The 24,183-nt window shown below is 48.0% G+C and overlaps 1 protein-coding gene across 11 annotated transcripts in view; it reads left to right on the top strand.

The window, feature by feature from the left end:
• The window catches only part of LOC140199300 (tensin-1-like), a 416,856-nt gene that overhangs the window by 344,935 nt on the left and 47,738 nt on the right, over window positions 1–24,183 (top strand). For 10 of the 11 annotated variants that reach the window (XM_072261116.1, XM_072261119.1, XM_072261118.1 and 7 more), the window contains 2 exons: window positions 678–713; window positions 20,160–20,340. In XM_072261116.1, the coding sequence (XP_072117217.1) occupies window positions 678–713; window positions 20,160–20,340 (217 nt within the window). The remainder of the gene's footprint in view (window positions 1–677; window positions 714–20,159; window positions 20,341–24,183) is intronic. The other variant, XM_072261117.1, reaches the window with a different exon arrangement.

Raw genomic sequence — 24,183 nt, 5'->3', positions numbered from 1 at the left:
CAGCAGTTCACCGATTTCACTCGAACCTAATCATGTGACAATATACAATGACTAGTAACTGATAAGCCTCTGACAATTTACAATGACCAATTAACCGAGTAACTGGTAAGCCTCCGACAATTTACAATGGCCAATTAACTGAGTAACTGGTACACCTCTGACAATTTACAATGAACAATTAACCGAGTAACTGGTACACCTCTGACAATTTACAATGAGCAATTAACCTAGTAACTGGTACACCTCTGACAATTTACAATGACTAATTAACCGAGTAACTGGTAAGCCTCCGACAATTTACAATGGCCAATTAACTGAGTAACTGGTACACCTCTGACAATTTACAATGAACAATTAACCGAGTAACTGGTACACCTCTGACAATTTACAATGAGCAATTAACCTAGCAACTGGTACACCTCTGACAATTTACAATGACTAATTAACTGAGTAACTGGTACACCTCTGACAATTTACAATGACCAATTAACTGAGTAACTGGTACGTCTCTGGACCAGGGCACCTGGAGGAGATCCACAGGGAGGGCATACGAACTCCAAACTCGGATTCCCCCAGCTGTCATAGCATCGCGCTAAACACTACGTTACCATGGTGAGATTGTGGGCACGTGTGTTGTGTGTTACCTCTCCTCACCGACTATCTTCTTCTCTCCTCAGAGGGAGACAGTAGCCCAGTGGGTGGAGAGGAGGAAGGTAAGGGCTCTGACCGTACCTGCCATCTTGTTCACCACCCATCGTCACCACCAAGCTCGCAGGCCACTGCATGTTCCACGCCCAGCGATGTCTGGGGTACAATCATTCATCCATTGCATCCCAATCACCTCAAGGAGCATCTGCCATTGTCCAGTCTCACTCCATCCTCTCATCTCCCTCAGATCCCCCTGCTGGCAGCTCGTTTGCAAAGACATTGAGTATAGTATTCACTCTTTGATGCTAAATACTGAGGTTACCTCAGAGTTGACTGTTGTCTTTGGGTTTGGGACTCTCTGGTCGTCTGGTAATTTAACACCCAATTAGGAATACGATTCCCTATTTGCTGTTGAATATTGAGGTTACCTTGAAGGTCAGGGGTCAATGCTTGTTTCTGTGTTTGGGACTTTTGGTCTGATGTTGACCAGAATCAGTTTATTATTGTTACATCTCACATGCTGATGACAGTGAAAAGCTTGTCTTGCATACTGCTTATACAGATCAAATCATTACGCAGTAACTGAGGCAGTACAAGGTAAAACTACACCCCAGGGGTCTGACAGTGGTAGCTGGAGAGAATGCGAAGGCGTTAGTAATGATCTTTAAAGAATCACTAGATTATGCAGTGGTTCCAGAGGACCGGAGAATTGCAAATGCCACACCACTCTTTAAGAAGGGAGGGAGGCAGACCTCAGTGGCTGGGAAGATATTGGATCTGTTATTAAGGATGAGGTTTCGGGTTAATTAGAGGCACCTGATAAAATAGGCCAAAGTCAGCATTGTTTCCCTAAGGAGAAATCTTGCCTGACAAATCTATTGGAATATTTTGAGGAAATAGCAGGTAGTGTAGACAAAAGGGAGTCAGTAGATGTTGTGTACTTTGATTTTCAGAAGCCCCTTGACAAGGTGCTGCACATGAGGCTGCTGAGCAAGAACCCATGGTATCACAGGAAAGGTACTAGCACAGACAAAATATTGGCTGACAAACAGGAGACAAAGAGTGGGAATAAAGGGGTTGGTTGCCAGTGACCAGTGGTGTTTGCTGTTGGGACCGCTTCTTTTCACGTCATATGTCAATGACTTGGCCACATTTGGCCCATGACTGTGCGATAACTGCTATTGTGACTATATGTACTATACGTGCTTTGTGCTGTGTGCGACTGTTGGCACTGTGTGTTGCACCTCGGCCCCAGGGGAACACTGTTTTGTTTGGCTGTATTCATGTGCTTTGTTGAATGACAATTGAACTTGAACTTGGTATCCCTGTGAATGTTTGTGTACCTGTCCAAGTACCTCTAAATGTCATTAACATACCTCAACCACTTCCACTGGCAGCTCATTCCATATATGGACCACCCTCTGCATGAAGACATTGCCCTTTCACCTTAAAAATTGTTACTCTACCTTCCTCAGCCAGTTTCTCTGGTAGCTCATTCCACCCTTTGTGTAAAAATAAGTTGCCCCTCGAGTTCTTACTAAACCTTCTGCCTCTCACATTAAACCTGTGCCCTCCAGTTTTTGATTCCTGTAGTAATGTAGTAGTGTGCAATGACTCAAATCGAGTATGATGTTCTCCTGGGGAGTTGTCTATTGGTGAGTCCTCAGCTGGCTGCAGAGGCCAATCTGGGATCTACATATTCAGATGAAGTGTGGACAAGAGTTAAGTGGTGGGTGTTTTGTTTTGTTTGTTTAGTCTCTCCTTTCTCAGCTGCCGCTTGCAACACAATGGAGCTCATTCTCATGTAGTACAGCTCCCTCTTAAGCAGATTTCCTGCAGGTGCTTCTGTCAGGTTGTGTAATTGGGAGAAATGTACATAATTCACAACCACCGACTTTGAGTTGGGGGTTCAGTTTGAGAGGCTGGTCTGACATGATGATGTTGATATGTACAAATGTAAAAGGTTTTTAGCGGCTTTTGTGGTGTAGGTTTTGGAGTTGAATAAAATGTGTTACAGGTTTCGTTAAACGTAAAACGCCTCACTCCACTTCATTTGTGAAAACCTACATTGGTGATGCTCTAGGATGATTCCAGAGTTATTGAACATGTCGGCCGACGCAGTTGCTTTGTAACTGCGGGAGTTTTGGGGGCAAAATGCCGTCGCTTGGTTTGTACGAGCTGAGCCCCAGTTCACTCTGCGAGAAATCACCGCCAATGACACCAAATTATACTACGTGGTAGCATCACTCAGTAATTCCATGGCTGCAAGATTAGTGAGCCTGTTTGAACACCTGCTTGAACGCGATAAATACCAATCGCTGAAAACTCACCTTTTCCAGACTTTTGGACTATTGGAGTCTGAGCGCACCAAATTGTTGCTCTCCTTGGCCAGCCTCGGCGATGGTAAACTGTCAGAGCTAATGGACCACATGCTGTCCCTCCTGGGAAATCACCATCCTTGTTTTAATTTTATAGAACACTTCATGTAGCAAATGCCTGATCAAGTTTGTATAGCCCTTGTTAATGTGCCCGTGAAGGACTATAGGGAGTTTGCTAAAATGACTGATAGTGCACGGTGGTGCATCATTCCTCCTCCTTTCCCTACCTCACTAACCCCAGTCTGCAAGGACCCCAGCATAAGGACGTCCACGGCTGCCAAACTGACTGTGTTTTTACTGAGCTCGCTTTGGTATGAACGCTTGCAAGTGCTGACCACCTTGCAGCTTCGACAGTGCATCCATATCAGAAGTCTGTGAACACCATGGGTTCCAGCTGCTTGGGTCATCTACTGTTCATTACAGGCTCCCTTTCAGGGCGACACTTCCTGTGTGACACAGGTGCTTGTAAGTGTGCTGTCAGCATCGCCTATCGATGAGAAGGCAAGGAGTGACAAAACCTTGCTGGAGGCCACCAGCGGCAGCAGGATCCAAACCTATGGGATACTCTGCTTCAGTGGGTGATTTTACACATGGGACTTTATCCTGGCTAAAGTAGCCAGACCTCTGCTCAGTGCAGATTCCCTGTGTGCCCAAGGACTGTTGGTCGATCTTAAGAACCTCCAGCTTGTGGACATTAAGGACTTTGGGTCGTTACCCTGCTCCCAGTCAATTCCCCACAACGACTCTGTCAGGCACATGTACGGCTGTATGTGAGTTTACTCGACTGCTGGGTGAATTCCCAGACATCACCAAGCCCACATTCTCCACTACAGTCACAAAACATGGGGTCGGGCACCCCATTTCCACAACTAACCTCTCAGCCATACCCGCATGTGTAAGTTGGACACAGATAAGCTGACAACCACGAAGGCTGAGATTGCCAACATGGAAAGACTTGGCATTGTACACTGGTTGAATAGACCCTGGGCTTCAGCCCTATATGGTCCCTAAGTGCGATGATGGTTGCTGCCCATGAGGCAATTACGGATGTCTTAACGAGGCCACCACCCCCAATCATTCCCTGGTCCCACACATCCAAAACTCTTCAGTACACTTAGCCGGAGTTAACCTAGTTTGGGGCTACCACCAGGTGCCTGTGTGCTGGGAGGACATTCCCAGAACAGCTGTGCTAAACCCATTTGGCCTTTATGAGTCTCTGCGCATGCTGTTTGGGCTGAAAAATCCAGCACAGACTTTCCAACGCTGACGGACTCAGTATTAAAAGACTTAGATTTTCTTTTTGTTTACCTGCATGCAATAATCGTCGCCATTGCGCCAAAGACTGAAGACGTATCTCATCACTGCACACTTTTTGAGTGCTCAAGCCAACACGAGTTGATTATTAACCCTGCTAAATGCTAGTTGTGTGGGCACGTGGCCAAGTGGTTAAGGCATTGGACTAGTGACTTGAAGGTCGTGAGTTCGAGCCCCAGCCGAGGCAATGTGTGTTGTGTCCTTGAGCAAGGCACTTAATCACACATTGCTCTGCGACGACACTGGTGCCAAGCTGTATAGGTCCTAATGCTCTTCCCTTGGACAACATTGGTGTCATGGAGAGGGGAGACTTGCAACATGGGCAACTGCTGGTCTTCCACACAACCTTGCCCAGGCCTACGCCCTGGAGAGTGAAGACTTTCCAGGTGCAGATCCATGGTCTTGCAAGACTAATGGGTGCCTTAAATGCTAGTTTGGGTTGTGAACCATTGACTTTTTTAGCCATCGCATCGCTGCAGAAGAGGTGAAACCTCTCCCATCAAAAGTAGCCACTATTATGGATTTCCCACTGCCCTGCATGACTAGTTTTTAGGCATGGTAAATTTCTATCACTGCTTCATTCCACAAGCTGCTGAACATATCCTCCCCCTGTATAGTGTGCATAAAGTTAATACCCCTGTCAGCGGACATGACCAGGGCATTTGTGATACCAAACAAGCTCTTTCCAACAGGACCCTGTTGGTGCCCCCACTCCCCAACACACCCACAGCCATTACTACTGAGGCTTCAGACAATGCCGTGGGTACTGTGCATGAACAGTTGATTGAAGACATGTAGCATCCACTCGCCTTCTTCAGCCAGCAGCTCCATCCTCCCAAAAGGAAATGCAACACATTTGATCGTGAGCTTCTCCGTCTGCCAGTTTTGTTTCTTCCAGATGGTCGGCATTTCACAGTGTTGGTTGACCACAAACCCCTTATGCACGCAATGGCCAAACTATCAGGCCACTGGTCTGCATGGCAGCAATGCCAACTGGCCTTCATATCAGAGTTCACAACTGATATACAACATATTATGGGGGAAAATAATGCCATGGCTCTCATGGCCAGTCACTGAGGCCATACACATAGGGGTCGACTATGCTGGCACGGTAGCCAACCAAGATACTGATACTGACCCAGAGGTCCAGGCTTACCGAACAACAATCATGGGCCTGCGGTCAGCTGACTTTAAGTTCGGGAAAGCTCGGGTTTCTCTCCTGTGCGATGTCTCAACCGGTTGCCCTCCCCACATAGTGCCCACAAACTGGAAGTGGACTATTTTTGACTCCATACATGGCTTCTTGCATCTGGGCTGGAAGGTCTCACAGAAACTGATCGCACTGAAGTTTGTTTGGCGCGACCTCGGAAAGGGCATGTACGATTGGACTGCAGCCTGTGTGGAGTGCCAAGGGCAAAAATTAATCGTTATTTTCAGGCACTTTTGGGGTCTCTAAGTGATGTCTTGACCATGTTAATATGGACCTAGTTGGTCCTCATCTCCCCCCCACCGCCACGGTTTTACGCACTTTCCTACCATGGTGGACCGTACCACCAGGTGGCCAGAGATTGTTCCTGTAGACGTAGCTTGGGTGTTCATCAGAACCTGGCACCCTATCTGATATTTCCTCTGACCACGGTCCCCAATTCATTTCAGACCTCTGGGCCGCGATGGCCCAGAACCTCAGTGTTAGGCTACATCACACCACAGCGTATCGCCCGCAGTCCAATGGCCAATGTGAGTGGTTTCACCGCTCCTTAAGGGCTTCCCGGACCGATCAGTGCTGGTATGACTGGTATGACTGAAAGAGGTCCTGTGGTGACCTGGGACAGAGCTAGTATCCGGGCAGCTGTTACAAGTGCCGATGCCATTCCTGTCATTCCTGACGCCATGACAGCCTAGCCGGCCTCTTAACAGCGTTCTACCCTCCTGAGTAAATTTACTTCCTTTTCACCTATTCCTCCCTCTCATCACGGCATACAGCACTTTTGGTTACCTGTTGACTTACATTCCACCTCGTTCACCATGACGCATATCAACATCCCCTTAAGCCCCCTTATGATAGCCATTCTGTGTTTTGGAACGGGGATAAAAGACTTTTATCAAAGATAAGAGGGGTAAACCTGGATGTACTTATTAGATCACCTTACACTGGCCCACCAAGATTTGGAGTGTTCCGTGCCATGCCCCTGGCATCACAACTTGACCATGAGCATGTTAGCGCACTTCTGGGTGAGCCAGAGGTACCAGCGGTTCCTCCACCCATGGGATACAGGACCCAACCTGGGTGGCTCGTCGGAGCTCCAGATAGGCTCCCAGTGCCAGTTTTAGTGAAATCTGAGGGGTGGTGGGGGAGGGCGGGTGCTGTGCAGGGCAACATAATTAGGAGAACTGTACATAATTCACAACCACCTACTTTGAGTTGGGGTTTTGCTTCAAGAGGCTGCTCTGATGTGAGGACGTTATTATGTAAAAGGTTTTGAACACACTTTATGGTGTAGGTTTTGGAGCTGAATAAAATGTGTTATAGGTTTTGTTAAACATAAAAATGCCTCACTTTCTTCTATTTATGGAAACTTACACTTCTATTGAGTACAATTTCTTCCCAATTTTTAGATGTACTGTTAAATTTCTTCAGACAAAACTATGTGCATTCACCTTGTCTCTGCCTCTGACGATTTTATATCGTACAATCAAATGTAATGTTAGCATTCTTTACAAAAGGACCAAGATATAAAAACAAGGATGTAATACTGAGGCTTGATAAGGCACTGGTCAGGTCGCACTTGGCAAATAGTGAGCAGTTTTGGGCCTCTTATCTAAAAAAGAATGTGTTGACATTGGAGAGGGTCCAGGGGAGGTTCAGGAGAGTGATTCTGAAAATGAAAATGAACGGGTTACCCTATGAGGAGCGTTTGATGGCTCTGGACCTGTACTCCCTGGAGTTTAGAAAAATAAGTGGGGATCCTATTGGAATCTACTGATTATTGAAAGGCCTAGATAGAGTGGCCGTGGAGAGGATGTTTCCTATAGTAGGGGAGTCTAGGGCCAGAGAGCACAGTCTCAGAATAGAGGGACATCCATTTAGAACAGAGATCAGGAGGAATTTCATTGCCACAGACAGCTGTGGAGATCAAGTCACTGGGTATATTTAAAGTGGAGTTTGATAGTTTCTTGATTAGTCGGGGTGCCAAAGTTTATGGGGAGAAGGCTTAGATTGAAGTTGAGTGGGATAATAAATCTGCCATGATGGAATGACAAAGCAGACTTGATGGGCCGAATGGCCCAATTCTGCTCCAAAGACTTATGGTCTTATACCCCCTTTACAAGGTCACCCTCATCCTGGACTTCAATGAAAATAGTCCCAGCCTGGTCAGCCTCTCTCCATAACTCAGACTCTGAAGTTATCTGGGCCCAACTCAAATGGGTTCACTCTGTGTGAGCTGGCACACCAATAAGCTCAGGGTATGAGGACAGATCCTCCATACTGAGGCGGTAGTGAGGTGTACCGGTTAGGGTTAGTAAGTCAGCAAGAAGCACGGTGACACTTGTGAGCTGCCCCGTCCCCCCCGCCATCGCATTGATTTGATTTGACGCAAATGATGCATTTCGCAATTACAAGGTCCAGAGTGACATAGACAGAATGCAGGAGGGAACTCAACACAATCCTGATAAAGGGCCTCGGCCTGAAATTTCAACCGTGCTTTCCCCTCCATTGATGCTGCCTGACCTGCTGAGTTCCTCCAGCATCTTGTGATGCATTTCACTGTATGGTTCAATGTACATGTGACAAATAAAGCTAATATTTATAATTTATATTTATAGTTGTGGTGGATGAGATGGGTTTGGAAGGCTTTGAAGACCAGAGGAGCGAGAGGCTCGTTCCGTGAATACTTTCACCCCTGACTGTTGCAGGAAATGGGTTGTGTTCCATGTTTACATTCTGCGTAAACTATTGTTTTTGAATACTGGCCATGAGTTATTTCGCCTGAAGTAAGTGCATTCTGCCTTAACACTTTTGTGGCAACTTGGAGCAGAGCAATGCTTTGAACCCTTGAGCCCAGCTGCTGAGCAAAGGATTCATTGTGATGTTCTGCGTCAATGTCCGAGGGGTCAGGTGCTTAGAGGGGCTTCGGCTGCCCACTGAAGCCATTGAATTCCTGAGAATGGGACAAATTGGCTGATTTCAAGGGGAAGGAGGGACTGAGGGTGAGGAGGAGGCCTACTGATTGAGAGAGTTCCACAGACTGGGGGGAGGGGTGAGGAGGGAGTCTCGCAAATCTCATCATGAAGTTTGTTGTTTTGTGGCAGTACCACAGTACACTGCAATGCATAATAACAAAATAAACTATAAATTGCAATAAGACATACTTCAATGAGCGCAAACAGAGCAAATATTATTGAGGTGGTGTTCATGGGTGCATTGTTCAATCAGAAAGCTGATGGTAGGGGGGCAGAAGCTGTTTCTAAAGCATTGAGTTGCATTCTTTCAGCTCCTGTACCTCCTCCCTGAGGGTAGCAATGAGAAGAGGGCATTTCTTGGGTAATGGTGGCCCTTAATGATGGATGCCACCTTTTTGAGGCATCTCCGTTTGAAGACGTCCTCAGTGCTGGGGAGGCTGGTGCCCATGATGGAGTTGGCTGAGTTTACAACTTCCTGCAGCTTTTTCCCGATCCTGTGCAGTGGCCCCTCTGTACCAGACAGTGATGCAACCTGTTAGAATGCTCTCCACGGTACATGTAGAAATTTGTGAGTGTCTTTGGTATCATACCAAACTCCTCAAAATTCTGACGAAATATAGCTGCTGTCATGCTTTTCTTGTAATTGCATCAATGTGTTGGGCCCAGGATAGATCTTCAGAGGTATTGACACCCAGGAACTTGAACAGTTCAATAAATAGTTCCGTTTGCCTGATAGTAACAGGGGCAGCCAGAATCTAGGCAGCTTTGGAGAGTACGGGATAATCTGCCTGTTTTTCTCACTGGAGAGTGACAGGCTCTTGTAATGAGTTGGCTTGAAGTTACTCCAAGGTCCCTCTGCCAAGTGCAGGGAGGCGAGTTGAACGTGCCCATCGAAGCAAGGAGCTGCTGAGCTGAGCTCAAGGAGAAACCAGTGCCAAGCAACAAGTAGATTGTGGAGGGAACTCTTCTAGCTTTCCATTTGCCTCATTGTCATTTTAAAGCAGGTTTTAATCAGAAGAGCTGTGTCCTGTGTCCTTAGCTCATCTATCCCTTCCTGCCAGTCCAGTGGTGTGGGAATTCTGTGTTCAGCTTGCTTTCCCATCGACTTGTTCCCCACCCTCCCCCCAACATCTCTCTCTCTCTCTCTCTCACTCACTTTCTCTTAATCTCACACTCTCTCTCTCTCGCCTTATCTCTCTCTCTCTCTCATGCTCTCTCTCTCTCTCTCATGCTCTCTCTCTCTCTCATGCTCTCTATTCTCTGTGCTGTGTGAGGAAGTGTTCTGGCTGGGGGAGCTGTAGACAGTCAAAGACAAGGAAAGCAGTGTACTTCAGAAATTAGGGCAAAGTTAATCCGCAGATCACTGGACCGTGAATGAGCAGGGCGCTTGACGAAGTGAGCGTAGGAAGGTGCATGTCCCGCACGGTTTGGGTGACCAGCCGAAGTCCACTTCCCCCACGACTCTCTCCTTCCATAGAGCTTCTGTAATACAACCTTAATGGAGAACTTTACAAAACAAATTGACTTCATGTGAAGCTGCTCCTACAGGAAGGAGGCAGGCAACAGTTGAAAAGATTCCACGTGGGATAGTGAGAGAAAGAGATCTTCCTGAATTTGGATTGGGATCTGGGGAGCTGGAAGCAAGGTTTTTAACAAGGAAGACTCTGTGTGCCGCTCTGTGTTCTTCGATCGACTTCTCTAGTGTAACTGTTCACTTCCCACACCTGACTACTGACAGAACTGGTATGTGACACCCATCCCTCCTTCCTGCCCCTCCTCAATACCCCTCTCTCCCTCTCTCCCCCTCTCCCCTACCCATTCCCCTCCCCTTTTCTTCCCCTCTCAGACCCCACCTCCTCCCTTCCCCTATCTCTGCCCTTTCTTCCCCTCCCTCCCCTCTCATTTCACTCTCTGCCTCTCTCCTCTCTCAGCCTCTCCCCCTCTCGTCCCCGTCTCCTCTCCCCCATCCCACTCTGCTCCCTCTCCCCTCTCTCTCTCTTTCCACTTCTCCCCCTTTCTCTTTCTTCCCCCTTCTCTCCCTCTCTGTATTCCCAGCTGTTTCTTCCTCTCTCTCTCTCTCTCCCTCTCCCCCTCTCCCCTACCCATTCCCCTCCCCTTTTCTTCCCTTCTCAGACCCCCCTCCTCCCTTCCTCTCCCCCTATCTCTGCCCTTTCTTCCCCTTCCTCCCCTCTCATTTCACTCTCTGCCTCTCTCCTCTCTCAGCCTCTCCCCCTCTTGTCCCTGTCTCCTCTCCCCTCTGTCCCATTCTGCTCCCTCTCTCCTCTCTCTGTCTTTCCACTTCTCTCCCTTTCTCTTTCTTCCCCCTTCTCTCCCTCTCTGTATCCCCAGCTCTGTTTCTCCCTCCCTCTCTCTCTTTCTCTCCCTTTCTCCCCCTCTCTCTCCTTTTCTCCCCTTCCCATCTCCCCCTCTTCCCTCTCTATACCTCCCTCCCTCTCTTTTCCCCCTCTCCTGGCAATCTTTCGGCCACTTGCAGCCTCGTTCACTATTTCCCCCTCTCTACCTGACCCCCTTTCACCCTGCTGTGTCATGAATACTCATTCCCCCTCTCCCTATCATCGCGACCCCTCCCTGCCTCCTATTGACTCTCCTGATCCAACTCCTTTGTCGTCCCTCTTTCTCTGACCCGTCTCTCTCATTCTTTATCTGCGTGCCTCCTCTGGCAGTGCGCTGACATGCACGAGACAGGGCTACACACAGTGGACTTGGATATTGTATTGTACCGGCAAGAGGACAGCAGGCATTTAGCCGTTGTTGTACCCTGTGTCACTGTGCAGATCTACGTCACAGGGCTCTGGTTCCCATGTTTTACCAGGGTCTTGTCTAAAACCACTTGAGGAGTTCTTCTACAAAAACTGTTGGGGGTGACGTGCGCAGAATACTGGAGGTACTCAGCAGGTCAGGCAGCATCTATGTCGCAATTTCAGTCCAAGGCCCTTCATCAGGATTGGGAAGGGAGGGGGAAGAAGGTTGAGGACGGAGGAGGAGGGTTACAAGCTGGCAGGTGATAGGTGAGGTGAGGTTAGGGGGCTGCTGGGTGGGTGGAGGAGGAGCTGGGAGGTGATAGGTGGAAAAGGTAAGGGGTTGACAAAGAAGGAATCTGATGGGAGAGGAGAGTGGACCATGAGAAAGGGAAAGAGGAGGGGAACCAGAATGGGGAATGGTAAAAAGAGAAAAGGAAGGGGGAAGGGAAGAAATCACCAGTGGAGACTCTTGCGGGCTACTCCAGCGGGTGTGTTAGTGGTTAACGCATTTCACTGTATGTTTCGATGTACACGTGATAAGTACATTTGAATCTGAATGGGAAAAGAGAAGACTGTTGGGAGCTAACTAAAGAGTTGGATGTCAGAGATTTTTTTTTAAAGTCTGTCACGAGCCTTGTGGCCCATCAGGCTGGTGCTTATGCTAGTTTCAGAGATCCCACTCCCCATAAATAGAAGGTTGAATAAGAGGGATCTCATCGAAACCTACTGAATAATATTCAATGGCTTAGGTAGATTACATGTGGAGAAGATGTTTCCTGTCATGGAGAGTCTAGGACCAGAGGGCACAGTCTCAGAATAGGAGGGCGTTTCCCTTTGAAATGAGGAGCAATTTCGTTAGCCAGAAGTTGGTGAATCTGTGGAATTCATTGCCACACATGCTGTGGAGGCCAAGATATTGGGTACAGTGTATGTAAAGCAGAGGTTGGTAGGTTCTTGATTGGTCAGAGCATTAAAGCTTACGGGAGAAGACAGGAGAAAGAGGTTAAGATAATTAATAAATCAGGAACGATGAAATGGCAGAGCTGACCTGATGGGCTAAATGGCCTAATTCTGTTTCTATATTTTATGGTTCTATATACCAGTAAATCTTGGTACCTGCGTCACTGAGAGTTGAGATGTGGAAATGAACTGTGTTGTATTTGCTGTGGGAATGGATTGGTGCTTGGGTTGGCTGCCAGAGTTACTGCTCATTTCAATTCCACGCCAGCGGCTGGCAGTCAAACCAACAGAAATGCAGAGATCCTTCCCAGTGTCAGGCTCCGAAGTCTCGCCCTGCTCTGTTGTCCTGCCACACATGGTGGGCAGGCTATGTTGGCACTGGAACGTAAAGTGAGACTTGTGGGACTGCTCCCAGCACATCCGTGGGTGCTTTGGTTGTTAATGCAGATGATGCATTTCTCTGCATGTTTCAAAGTACATGTGAGAAATATTCTCGAGCATTGAATCCCCACTGTACTGGCCATTTCCCACACCTTTCAGCCCAACAGAGTCCTACACTGTGGAAACTCCCTAATGCCAACTGTGTTGCCTAGTGAACTAGTCCCATCTGCCAGTGTTTACCCTATAGCCTTCTAAACCTCTGCTAGCCTTGTACTTAACTAGGCTGCTTTTAAATGATGCTAACGTGCCCATCTCAACCACTATTTCTGACTGCTGACTCCAAATCTCACCACCCTCTGTGTGAAGAGGAAGCCCCTGCTGTCCCTTTTAAATCTCTAGCCTCCAATCTTACGTCATTCCTTCTGGATTTTAACAACCCCTCCCTGGGAAAAATGTGTATGTGCTGTATATGCCCCTCATAACTTTGTTTATTTTTATTTTGAGATACAACACAGTAATAGGCCCTATTTGCCTGACAAGCTAGTGCCACCCAATTAGACCCATGTGACCAATTATCCCACTCAACCATATCCATGGGTGTGTTGTTGTGTGGATCGGGTGTGTGTGTTGTTGTGTGGATTGGGTGTGTGTGTGTTGTGTGGATCGGGTGTGTGTGTTGGTTGTGTGGATTGGGTGTGCGTGTTGGTTGTGTGGATCGGGTGTGCGTGTTGGTTGTGTGGATCGGGTGTGTGTGTTGTGTGGATCGGGTGTGTGTTGTGTGGATCGGGTGTGTGTGTGTTGTGTGGATCGGGTGTGCGTGTTGGTTGTGTGGATCGGGTGTGCGTGTTGGTTGTGTGGATCGGGTGTGTGTGTTGTGTGGATCGGGTGTGTGTTGTGTGGATCGGGTGTGTGTGTGTTGTGTGGATCGGGTGTGTGTGTGTTGTGTGGATCGGGTGTGCGTGTTGGTTGTGTGGATCGGGTGTGCGTGTTGGTTGTGTGGATCGGGTGTGCGTGTTGTGTGGATCGGGTGTGCGTGTTGTGTGGATCGGGTGTGTGTTGTGTGGATCGGGTGTGTGTTGTGTGGATCGGGTGTGTGTGTGTTGTGTGGATCGGGTGTGCGTGTTGGTTGTGTGGATCGGGTGTGCGTGTTGGTTGTGTGGATCGGGTGTGTGTGTTGTGTGGATCGGGTGTGTGTTGTGTGGATCGGGTGTGTGTGTGTTGTGTGGATCGGGTGTGTGTGTGTTGTGTGGATCGGGTGTGCGTGTTGGTTGTGTGGATCAGGTGTGTGTTGTGTGGATCGGGTGTGTGTTGTGTGGTCGGGTGTGTGTTGTGTGGATCGGGTGTGTGTGTGTTGTGTGGATTGGGTGTGTGGTTGGGTGGATTGCGTGTGTGTGTTGTGTGGATCGGGTGTGCGTGTTGGTTGTGTGGATCGGGTGTGTGTGTTGTGTGGATCGGGTGTGTGTTGTGTGGATCGGGTGTGTGTGTGTTGTGTGGATCGGGTGTGTGTTGTGTGGATCGGGTGTGGGTGTTGTTGCGTGGATCGGGTGTGTGTGTTGTTGCGTGGATCGGGTGGGTGTGTTGTGTGGATCATGTGTGTGTGTTGTGTGGATCATGTGTGTGTGTTGTGTGTATCGGGTGTGTGTGTTGGATGAGTGGTTCGGGTGTGTGTGTTGGATGAGTGGTTCGGGTGTGTGTGTTGTATGGATCGGGTGTGTGTGTGGTTGTGTGGATCAGGTGTGTGTGTTGGATGTGTGGTTCGGGTGTGTGTGTTGTGTGGATCGGGTGTGTGTGTGGTTGTGTGGATCGGGTATGTGTGTTAGTTGTGTGGATTGGTTGGGTGGGCCGGAGCACCGGGTGGAAACCCATGTGGTCACGGGGAGAACATATAAACTCCTTACAGACTGCGGCAGGAATTGAACCCAGGTCTACTACTACTACTACGTCGACTCAGGCCGAGGGGGCTGGCGTCGGGCACGATGACGGACTCTCCACTTCTCCCTCTCCCTCATCAGTGTGTTCAGTTCATCTACATTTGCCGCGCCGCTGTCTTCTGGGAGTGTGTTGACCATAGTCTTGGGAGGGCGCCCAGGGTTCATCCTCCCGTGCTTGGGCTCCCACATGATGACTAGGCTGGCAGGTAGCTCGGGGTGGCGTAGACAGTGCCCCGCTAGTTGCAGTCTACGCCTCGATTTTAGTGGAGAGCATCGGTAGGTTGTTATAGAGCTCGACGTTTGTCATGTGCTGTTGCCAACTCACGTCAAGAGCCATCCGGAGCATTCGTGTATAGCAGCCATCTAGAGACTTGCACATCGTCTTGGTGAGTGTCCACGTCTCACATCCGTACGTGAGAATGGACTCTATGGCTGCTATGAAAATCCTCTTTTTAAGCCCTCTGGTCAGGTTCAACTTCCAGATTTCCTTCATGTTGTTCATAGCCCTCCACGCCAGCGCCTTCCGTATCTTTATGTCCTTCTCCAAACTCATCATTCTTGACCCGAGGTACTTGTAGTCAAAGACTTTCTTAATGGTATCATTCTCTACAATCTTGAGAGTACCTTTGTCACAGCTAAATGCCATGTAGTCTGTCTTTTTAGCATTTAGGTAAAGTCCAACTTTATTGCGCTCAATTTCCACTTTTGTCAGAAGCTGCTGTGCTTCCTCCATCTGGTCAGAGAGCAGGACTATGTCATCTGCAAAATTGAGATCTGTGAGTGTAACTGGTCTGACCCTTTTGGTTCGCCCTGGTTTTATGGTAAAACCAAGCTTGTCATGATCTTTGGTAGCTTGACGCAGAGCGTAATCAAGGACGATTATAAAGATGTAGGGTGCCAGAGTGTCTCCTTGCAGCACACCAGCTCGGAGCTCGAACACTGCTGTTTCTCTGTCTGGTGATACAGCTTTCGCCATGGTTTTGGTATAGCTGGACTCTATTGCTCTCAGTAGATGGTCTGGCACTCCGTAAGCTTTCAGGATCTTCAGCTTTTTACCTTGGTGAATGGAGTCAAAAGCTTTGTGAAAGTCGATGTAAGTAAGCACGGCTGGTAGGTTGTTCTTCTTGACTTCCTCGATGATTCTACAGAGAGCAAGTATTTGCATTACTGTTGTGCGCTTCTGCCGAAAACCATTCTGATTGAATCTTAGCTTAGGGTCAATGGTGGTGCGAATCCTGTTCAAGATCATCCGATTGTATAGTTTTGCTAAGATGCAGGTCAAGCTGATACCGCGGTAGTTATCCGTCTTTGTGAGGGATCCAGACTTGGGAACTGGGATAATGTTTGAGAGTGACCACTGTTCTGGTTTGTCACCTTTCATCAGTGCCGTATTACATATGTCCAGCAAGATGTCGTCCAGGTCGCAGATCTTCAGCTCACTGGTGCTGTAACAGTGTTATACTCACCGCTACACTATCAGATCACCTCTCAATCTCCTGGGTTCAAGAGAATAATGTCCTAGTCAACATGACCTCTCCTTGTGGCTCAGGCAGAGTCCAGATGACATCTTGGCAAATCTTTCCCACACTCTCTCTAGTTTAATAACATCTCCTCACTTGAATCAACCTAACCCCATCCCCTCATTCCTCAGCTTCACACTACCTGCAGGAGGGACCTCGGTGTCATCTGCGCCTGTTTGGCAGAGACATTGTGAAGCGGAGGGCCAGTTCTGTGGTATACTGTTCCCTGTTCCATGTTATCATCAGTGCCAGGGGTCTCAAACGGGACACAAGTTATCCTGGAACACGTGATAAGGTAGCTGAACACAGAACACAGTACGGCACAGTACAGGCACTCCAGCCCACGATGTTGTTCTGACTTTTTAACCTATTTGAAGATCAATCTAACCCTCGCCTCCCACATAACCCTCCAGTGTTCTATCATCCATGTGTATATCGAAGAGTCTCTTCAATGTCCCTAATGCCTCTGCCTTTAGCACCAGCCCTGGCAGTATGGTACGATGCCCACCATTCTCTATGATAAAAAACATACCCCTGACATCCCTTCTGTGCTTTCCTCCAATCACCTTAAGACTATGCTCCCTTATATTAGCCATTTCCACCCTGGGAAAATGTCTCTGACTGTCTACTCAATCTAAGCCTCTTATCATCTTGTATACCTCTCATCCTCCTTTGCTCCAAAGAGAGAAACTGCAGCTCATTCAACTGGGCTTGTATACACTGGGATTTAGAAGGATGAGAGAGGATTTGATTGAAACATATAAGATCATTAAGGGATTGGACACACTGGAGGCAGGAAACATGTTCCGGATGTTGGGGGAGTCCAGAACCAGAGGCCATAGTTTAAGAATAAGGGGTAGACCATTTAGAATGGAGTTGAGGAAAAACTTTTTCACCCAGAGAGTTGTGGATCTGTGGAATGCTCTGCCTCAGAAGACAGTGGAGGCCAATTCTCTGGATGCTTTCAAGAAAGAGTTAGATAGAGCTCGTAAAGATAGCGGAGTGAAGGAATATGGGGACAAGGCAGGAACGGGGTGCTGATTGTGGATGATCAGCCATGATCACAGTGAATGGCGGTGCTGGCTCGAAGGGCCAAATGGCCTACTCCTGCACCTATTGTCTATTGTCTATTATCTTCAGAAGACATGCTCCGTAATCCAAGCAGCATCCCAGTAAATCTCCTCTGCACCCTCCCTAAAGTTTCCACATCTTTCTTATAATGAGGCGACCAGAACTGAGCACAATACAGGTGTCCCCCGCTTTTCGAATGTTTGCTTTACGAAACCTCACTGTTACGAAAGACCTACATTAGTACCCTGTTTTCGCTTTCAGAAGGTGTTTTCACTGTTACGAAGAAAGGCAGCGCGCACCCCGAGCAGCCGCTGTCCCCCGGATTTGGAATGGCATTGCTTAAACACGTTGCATTGAGCAGCCGTTAGCAAGATGAGTTCTAAGGTGTCGGAAAAGCCTGAAAGAGCTCGTAAAGGTGTTACACTTAGCGTAAAACTAGACATAATTAAGCGTTTCAATCGTGGTGAAGGAAACAAGGACAAGGTGAGTTCGGTTTGTGGAAGTTGACGAAGATGATGTTGAAGACGTTTTGGCATCCCATGACCAAGAACTGATAGATGAAGAGCTGATGCAATTGGAAGAGGAAAAGATAACAATCGAAACCGAATGCAGTAGCGAAAGTGAAATCGTCCAGGAACTGAACGTGAAGCAACTGCGTGAGATTTTCGCTGCAATGATAAAGTATGACTTTAATTTTGAAAGGGTATGTAGGTTTAGGGGATATTTGCAGGATGGTTTCAGTGCTTACAAAGAACTGTATGATAGAAAAATGCGTGAGGCTCAGCAGTCAAGCAAGCCTTCCACATCAGCCACAGCAGACGACGAACCTCGACCTTCGACATCAAGGCTGGCAGTCATAGGAGAAGATGCCTGCCCTGATCGACGATGAGATGACACCCCCGTGTCCCACCACCCCAACCCAGACAGATACTGTACTGATTCGCGGAGAATGCAGCGGTAGCCGGGAAGCACACATCACATCTTTAAGAAAAAAGCCGAAATAAACATGCTAATTAATTAGGTGCCGCCTAGCACATAATTGTCGGCCCAGATCAGTGCCGATGCAATCGGCAATCGCCTCTGATCTGCGCTGAAATTTTTTCGTGCTGGTCAGCACTTAATTAATTAGCATGTTTATTTTGGCTTTTTTTCTTAAAGATGTGATGTGTGCTTCCCGGCTACTGCTGGACCCCTGCATGCTTCACGGCAATGTATCAGTCGGCAGCCCGGAGGGTGGGGGCCACTGCACCACCCCAACCTGCGACGACTCAGTCTAACACACCATCATCAGTGTGCTCGGCGCTGTCCCAATTCCGGTAAGTGATACTACACTGTACGTACATTACTTCTACTTTATATCGGCTGTGTATTTTTACGTGTTATTTGGTAGATCTGGCAGCTTCATAGTTTAAAGGTTACTGGAGAACGCGTTTATGCCAACAGCGATTGTGTGAGATTTCCTGCCGAAAGCGCTTGCGTGAGATTTTCACTACGGAGATCTATGTAGGCAATCGTTGTAGAGAAGTATTTCTACTTTATATAGGCTGTGTATTTATCAAATCATTCCTGCTTTTACTATATGTTACTGTTATTTTAGGTTTTATGTGTTATTTGGCATGATTTGGTAGGTTATATTTGGGTCTGCAAATGCTCACAAAATTTTCCCATATAAATAAATGGTAATTGCTTCTTCACTTTACGACATTCCGGCTTACGAACCATTTCATAGGAACGCTCTACCTTCGGATGGCGGGGGAAACCTGTACTCTAAGTGTGGTCTAACCAGAGTTTTATGGAGCTGCGACATTACCTCGCGGCTCTTGAACTCAGTCCCCCAAACGAATGAAGGCCAACTCACCATATACGTTCTTAACCACCCTAGCAAGGGAAATCAATGACAATATAAGTGATACAGTCCCAGAGAACGTGCAGAGCCAAGGGACATAACGGGGTAGATTGTGATGACAAGGATCCACCTTATCGTACTGGGAAAGTGCCCAATATAACCACAGGGTAGAAGCTGCCCTGGAGCCTGGTGGTACCTGTTCTCAGTCCTTTGTATCTGCTCAGTGGGAGTGGGGAGAAGAGAGAATATCCGGGGGGTGTGGAGTTTTTGATTATGTTGGCTGAGGCAGCGGGAAGCGCAGACAGAGTCCACGGAGGGGAGGCTGGTTTCCGCAATATGCTGACCTGTGTCCACCACGCTCGGCGGTCTCATGTGGTCATGGGCAGAGCAGTTGTCGTATCAGGCGTCATGCATCTGGGTAGGAAGCTTTCTATGGTGCATCAAATTGGTGAGGATCAATTGGCCCAGGCTTTCCTCTCTCTGCTGCCATCAGGAAGAACATACCGGAGCCTCAGGACTCACACCGCCAGGTTTAGGAACAGATATTATTCCTCAACCATCAGGCTCCTGAACCAGAGTGGATAACTTCACTCAGCCCACCACTGAATTGATTCCACAACTTACGGACTCACTTTCAATGACCCTGCAACTCGTGCTCTCAATATATATTTATTTATTGTTAATTTTTGTATTTGCACAATTTGTTGTCTTTTGCACATTGTTTGTCTGTCTTTGTTTTGTGAGGTTTTCATTAATTCTATCGTGTTTCTTTGTATGTACTGTGAATGCCCACAAGAAAATGACCTTCACCGTAGTATACAGTGAGAGTGGTATATAAGTATTTTGATAATAAATTTACTCTGAAATTTGATCTCTGAAATTCCTTTGACCTCCTGAGCAAGTATAGGCGCTGGTGAACTTTGTTCATCTTGGTGTCAATTTGGAATTAGATTGATTGCGGGGAGAGGGGAACGGGGCTGTGGAATTGGTGTAGCGGGAGCTAGTATGAGCTCGATGGGATGAATGGCTCCCTGTGTGTTAAGGATTCCGTGTCACAGCAATGCAGGCAGGAGCCAAAGGCTTTCCCTTCCGTGTTCACTCTCGGTAAGTTTCCTCTGGGTTTGTGGGGTGGAACGAAGCTCTAATGGGATCTTTCTCTTCCCCAGAGCCCAGGAGTTACGTGGAGTCTGTTGTTCGGACAGCGACCGTGGGTGGGGGCCAGCAGCAGCCTCGCCCCGTACCTCAGAGCTACCCAGTGGAGACTCCAGCCCGAAACACGTCCATCCTGTCATCGTACACACCCCCAACGCCCATCTCAACCAGTAGCCCTCTGTCCAGCATGGAGAGGTGAGGAGCAGCATGTGTCGGGGCAGATAAACAGAGGGGGAAACTGTGCATGTTTGTCAAGGTGTGAGTGTGAACCTGGCCGATATCTCTAACCCTGGGTTGATGCCTAGACGGGGGTTTAATCCTTGTTTCTTGTACTGAAAACAATACCAAAGTGAGGCCATTTGGCCCGTCACCATCTGTCTGGGGAGCAACCCCATCATTCCCATTGTTTGCCTGTACCCCTTCAGTCTGCTCCCCCCCCCCCCGTAGTGTTTGAGCTGGAACATGAGGCACATCCTCTGAGGACCATATTATTTAATCTGTATTCCCTTTTCACACAGAGGACACACTTTGGCCCATGGAGTCCCTGCTAGCCCACAGAACAATGCTGTTCTCTACTTATTTCCCTGCAATTGATATCCCTCCCCCCCCAATTCTACCACTCACCCACACACAGGGGGCAATTTACAGTGGCTGATTAAGCCCCCGAACCTGCACGTTGTTCTAACGTGGGTGGGTGTGGGACTGGACGGCCAGAGACTTTTTCCCAGGGCAGAAATGGCTTATATGAGAGGGCACCATTTTAAGGTGATTGGAGGAAAGTATAGGGTTGATGTCAGAGCTACAGAGGGGTTTTTACACGGGGATGGTGTGTGGTCTTTTACACAGGGGGTGGTGTGTGCATGGAATTCACTGTTCTAGATTTCTGTGTAGGTGTGCAGACTCCCAACAGTTTATGGAACATAAAGTATTGCAGCACAGGACCAGCCCTTCAGCCCGCAATGTTGTGCCAAGTGTTTAACCCACTGTAAGATCAAGCTAAAACTTCCCTCCCACATAGCCCTCCATTTTTCCATCATCCATCTGCGTAGACCATAAGAGAAAGGAGCAGAATTAAGCCACTCGGCCCATTCAGAATGCTCTGTCATTCCATCATGGCTGATTTACAGAATCATAATGCCATTGGATTGTACAGAATCACAGCACCAAAACAGGCCCTTCGGCCCATCTAGTCCAGGCTGAATTATTATTCTGCCTCGTCCTATCGACCTGCATCATACCATACCCGTTGCCCTCAGTACCTTTCCCTCAATGCACTTATCCAAATTTCTCTTAAATGCTGAAATTGAACCCTCTAAGTGAAGAAGTACCCCCTCATGTTGCCCTTAAGCATTTCACCTTTCACCTTTAACCTACAGTCCTTTGCAAAAGTTTTAGTCACATAGGTATAGCGAGGGTGCCTAAAACTCTTGCACAGTTCTGTAGTAACTTATGTATTGCACTGTACTGCAGCTGCACAGAAAGGCAAATTTCATGATATATGTGAGTGATGATATGGGTCTCTTTTGAAGACTGAGAGTGGGAAGGGGGCAGGGAGAAGGGAATCATGGTTGGGAAAGGGGGTAAAAGAGAGGGGAGAGAGCAGGAAGCACCAGAGAGACATTCTGTGATGATCAATAAACCACTTGTTTGGAAACAAGTGACCTTGCTTGGTGTCTCAGGGCTGGGTGTGTCTGCACCTGTGATACCCCCCCCAGCACCTGGCACTCCTTCTTTGCCAAATTCCACCAGATTTAGATTTACAAACTCGCTCTCCACTCCACGTTGACAAATACAGCACCATGCAAATGTTTTAGACGCCCAAGACTTTTGCACAGTATTCTAGTTCTAGTTCTTCTCTCACTCAACCTCAGTGGATAAAGCCTCCTTGCATTTACCCTGTCAATATGTGTTGGCGCATGGCCAAGTGGTTAAGGCGTTCGTCTAGTGATCTGAAGGTCGCTGGTTCGACCTTGGCTGAGGCAGCGTGTTGTGTCCTTGAGCAAGGCACTTAACCACACATTGCTCTGCGACGACACTGGTGCCAAGCTGTGTGGGTCCTAATGCCCTTCCCTTGGACAACATCGGTGTCGTGGAGAGGGGAGACTTACAGCATGGGCAACTGCTGGTTTTCCATACAACCTTGCCCACTGGAAACCTTCCAAGGTGCAAATCCATGGTCTCATGAGACTAATGGATGCCTATTATCCTTCCTAATACTATGTACCTCTATCAGGGATAGTATCCTATCCTATTCAACCTTTTCTTATAAATCAAGTCCTGGCAACATCTTTGTGAGTTTTCTCTGCACTTTCAATCTTATTGACATCTTCCCTGTACGTAGGTGACCAGAACTGCACACAATACTCCAAATCTGGCCACATCAATGTTGAATACAATTTCAACATAACATTCCAACTCCTGTACTCAGTACCCTGATTTATGAAAGCCAGTGTGCCAAAAGCACTCTTCTCAACCTTAATAATTTCTCCTTTGGCAATTAGTCCTTACTCTTAATAATTTCTCCTTTGGCTCCTCCAACTTCCTCCAAACTAAAGGTGTAGCTGTGGGCACCCATATAGGTCCTAGCTATGCCTGCCTTTTAGTTGGCTTTGTGAAACAATCTATGTTCCAAACCTCTTATGGTATCTGTCCCCCACTTTTCCTTCGCTACATCGACGACTACATTGGCGCTGCTTCCTGCACACATGCTGAGCTTGTTGACTTCATTAACTTTGCCTCCAACTTTCACCCTGCCCTCAAGTTTACCTGGTCCATTTCCGACACCTCCCTCCCCTTTCTAGATCTTTCTGTCTCTATCTCTGGAGACAGCTTATCTACTGATGTCTACTGTAAGCCTACTGACTCTCACAGTTATCTGGACTATTCCTCTTCTCACCCTGTCTCTTGCAAAAATGCCATCCCCTTCTCGCAATTCCTCCGTCTCCGCCGCATCTGCTCTCAGGATGAGGCTTTTCATTCCAGGACAAGGGAGGTGTCTTCCTTTTTTAAAGAAAAGGGCTTCCCTTCCTCCACCATCAACTCTGCTCTCAAATGCATTTCCCCCATTTCACGCACATCTGCTCTCACTCCATCCTCCCGCCATCCCACTAGGAATAGAGTTCCCCTGGTCCTCACCTACCACTCCACCAGCCTCCGGGTCCAACATATTATTCTCCATAACTTCCGCCACCTCCAACAGGATCCCACCACTAAGCACATCTTTCCCACCCCCCCCCCCCGCCCTGCTTTCTGCAGGGATCGCTCCCTACGCGACTCCCTTGTCCATTCGTCCTCCCCATCCCTCCCTACCGATCTCCCTCCTGGCAAGTGGAACAAGTGCTACACATGCCCTTACACTTCCTCCCTCACCACCATTCAGGGCCCCAGACAGTCCTTCCAGGTGAGGCAACACTTCACTTGTGAGTCGGCTGGGGTGATATACTGCTTCCGGTGCTCCCGATGTGGCCTTCTATATATTGGCGAGACCCGACGCAGACTGAGAGATCGTTTTGCTGAACACTTACTCTCTGTCCGCCACAGAAAGCAGGATCTCCCAGTGGCCACACATTTTAATTCCACATCCCATTTCCATTCTGACATGTCTATCCACGGCCTCCTCTACTGTAAAGATGAAGCCACACTCAGGTTGGAGGAACAACACCTTATATTCCGTCTGGGTAGCCTCCAACCTGATGGCATGAACATTGACTTCTCAAACTTACGTTAATGCCCCACCTCCCCTTCGTACCCCATCCGTTATTTATTTATGTACACGCATTCACACATTCTTTTTCTCTCTCTCTCCTTTTTCTCCCTCTGTCCCTCTGACTATACCTCTTGCCCATCCTCTGGGTTTTTCCCCCCTCCCCCTTTTCCTTCTCCCTGGACCTCCTGTCCCATGATCCTCTCATATCCCTTTTGCCAATCACCTGTCCAGCTCTTGGCTCCATCCCTCCCCCTCCTGTCTTCTCCTATCATTTTGGATCTCCCCCTCCCCCTCTCACTGTCAAATCTCTTGGTAGCTCTTCTTTCAGTTAG

The sequence above is a fragment of the Mobula birostris genome, chromosome 6 (genome assembly GCF_030028105.1).
Source record: "Mobula birostris isolate sMobBir1 chromosome 6, sMobBir1.hap1, whole genome shotgun sequence".
NCBI classification, from domain to species: Eukaryota; Metazoa; Chordata; class Chondrichthyes; order Myliobatiformes; family Myliobatidae; genus Mobula; species Mobula birostris.
This window is presented reverse-complemented; position numbering and strand designations above follow the sequence as displayed.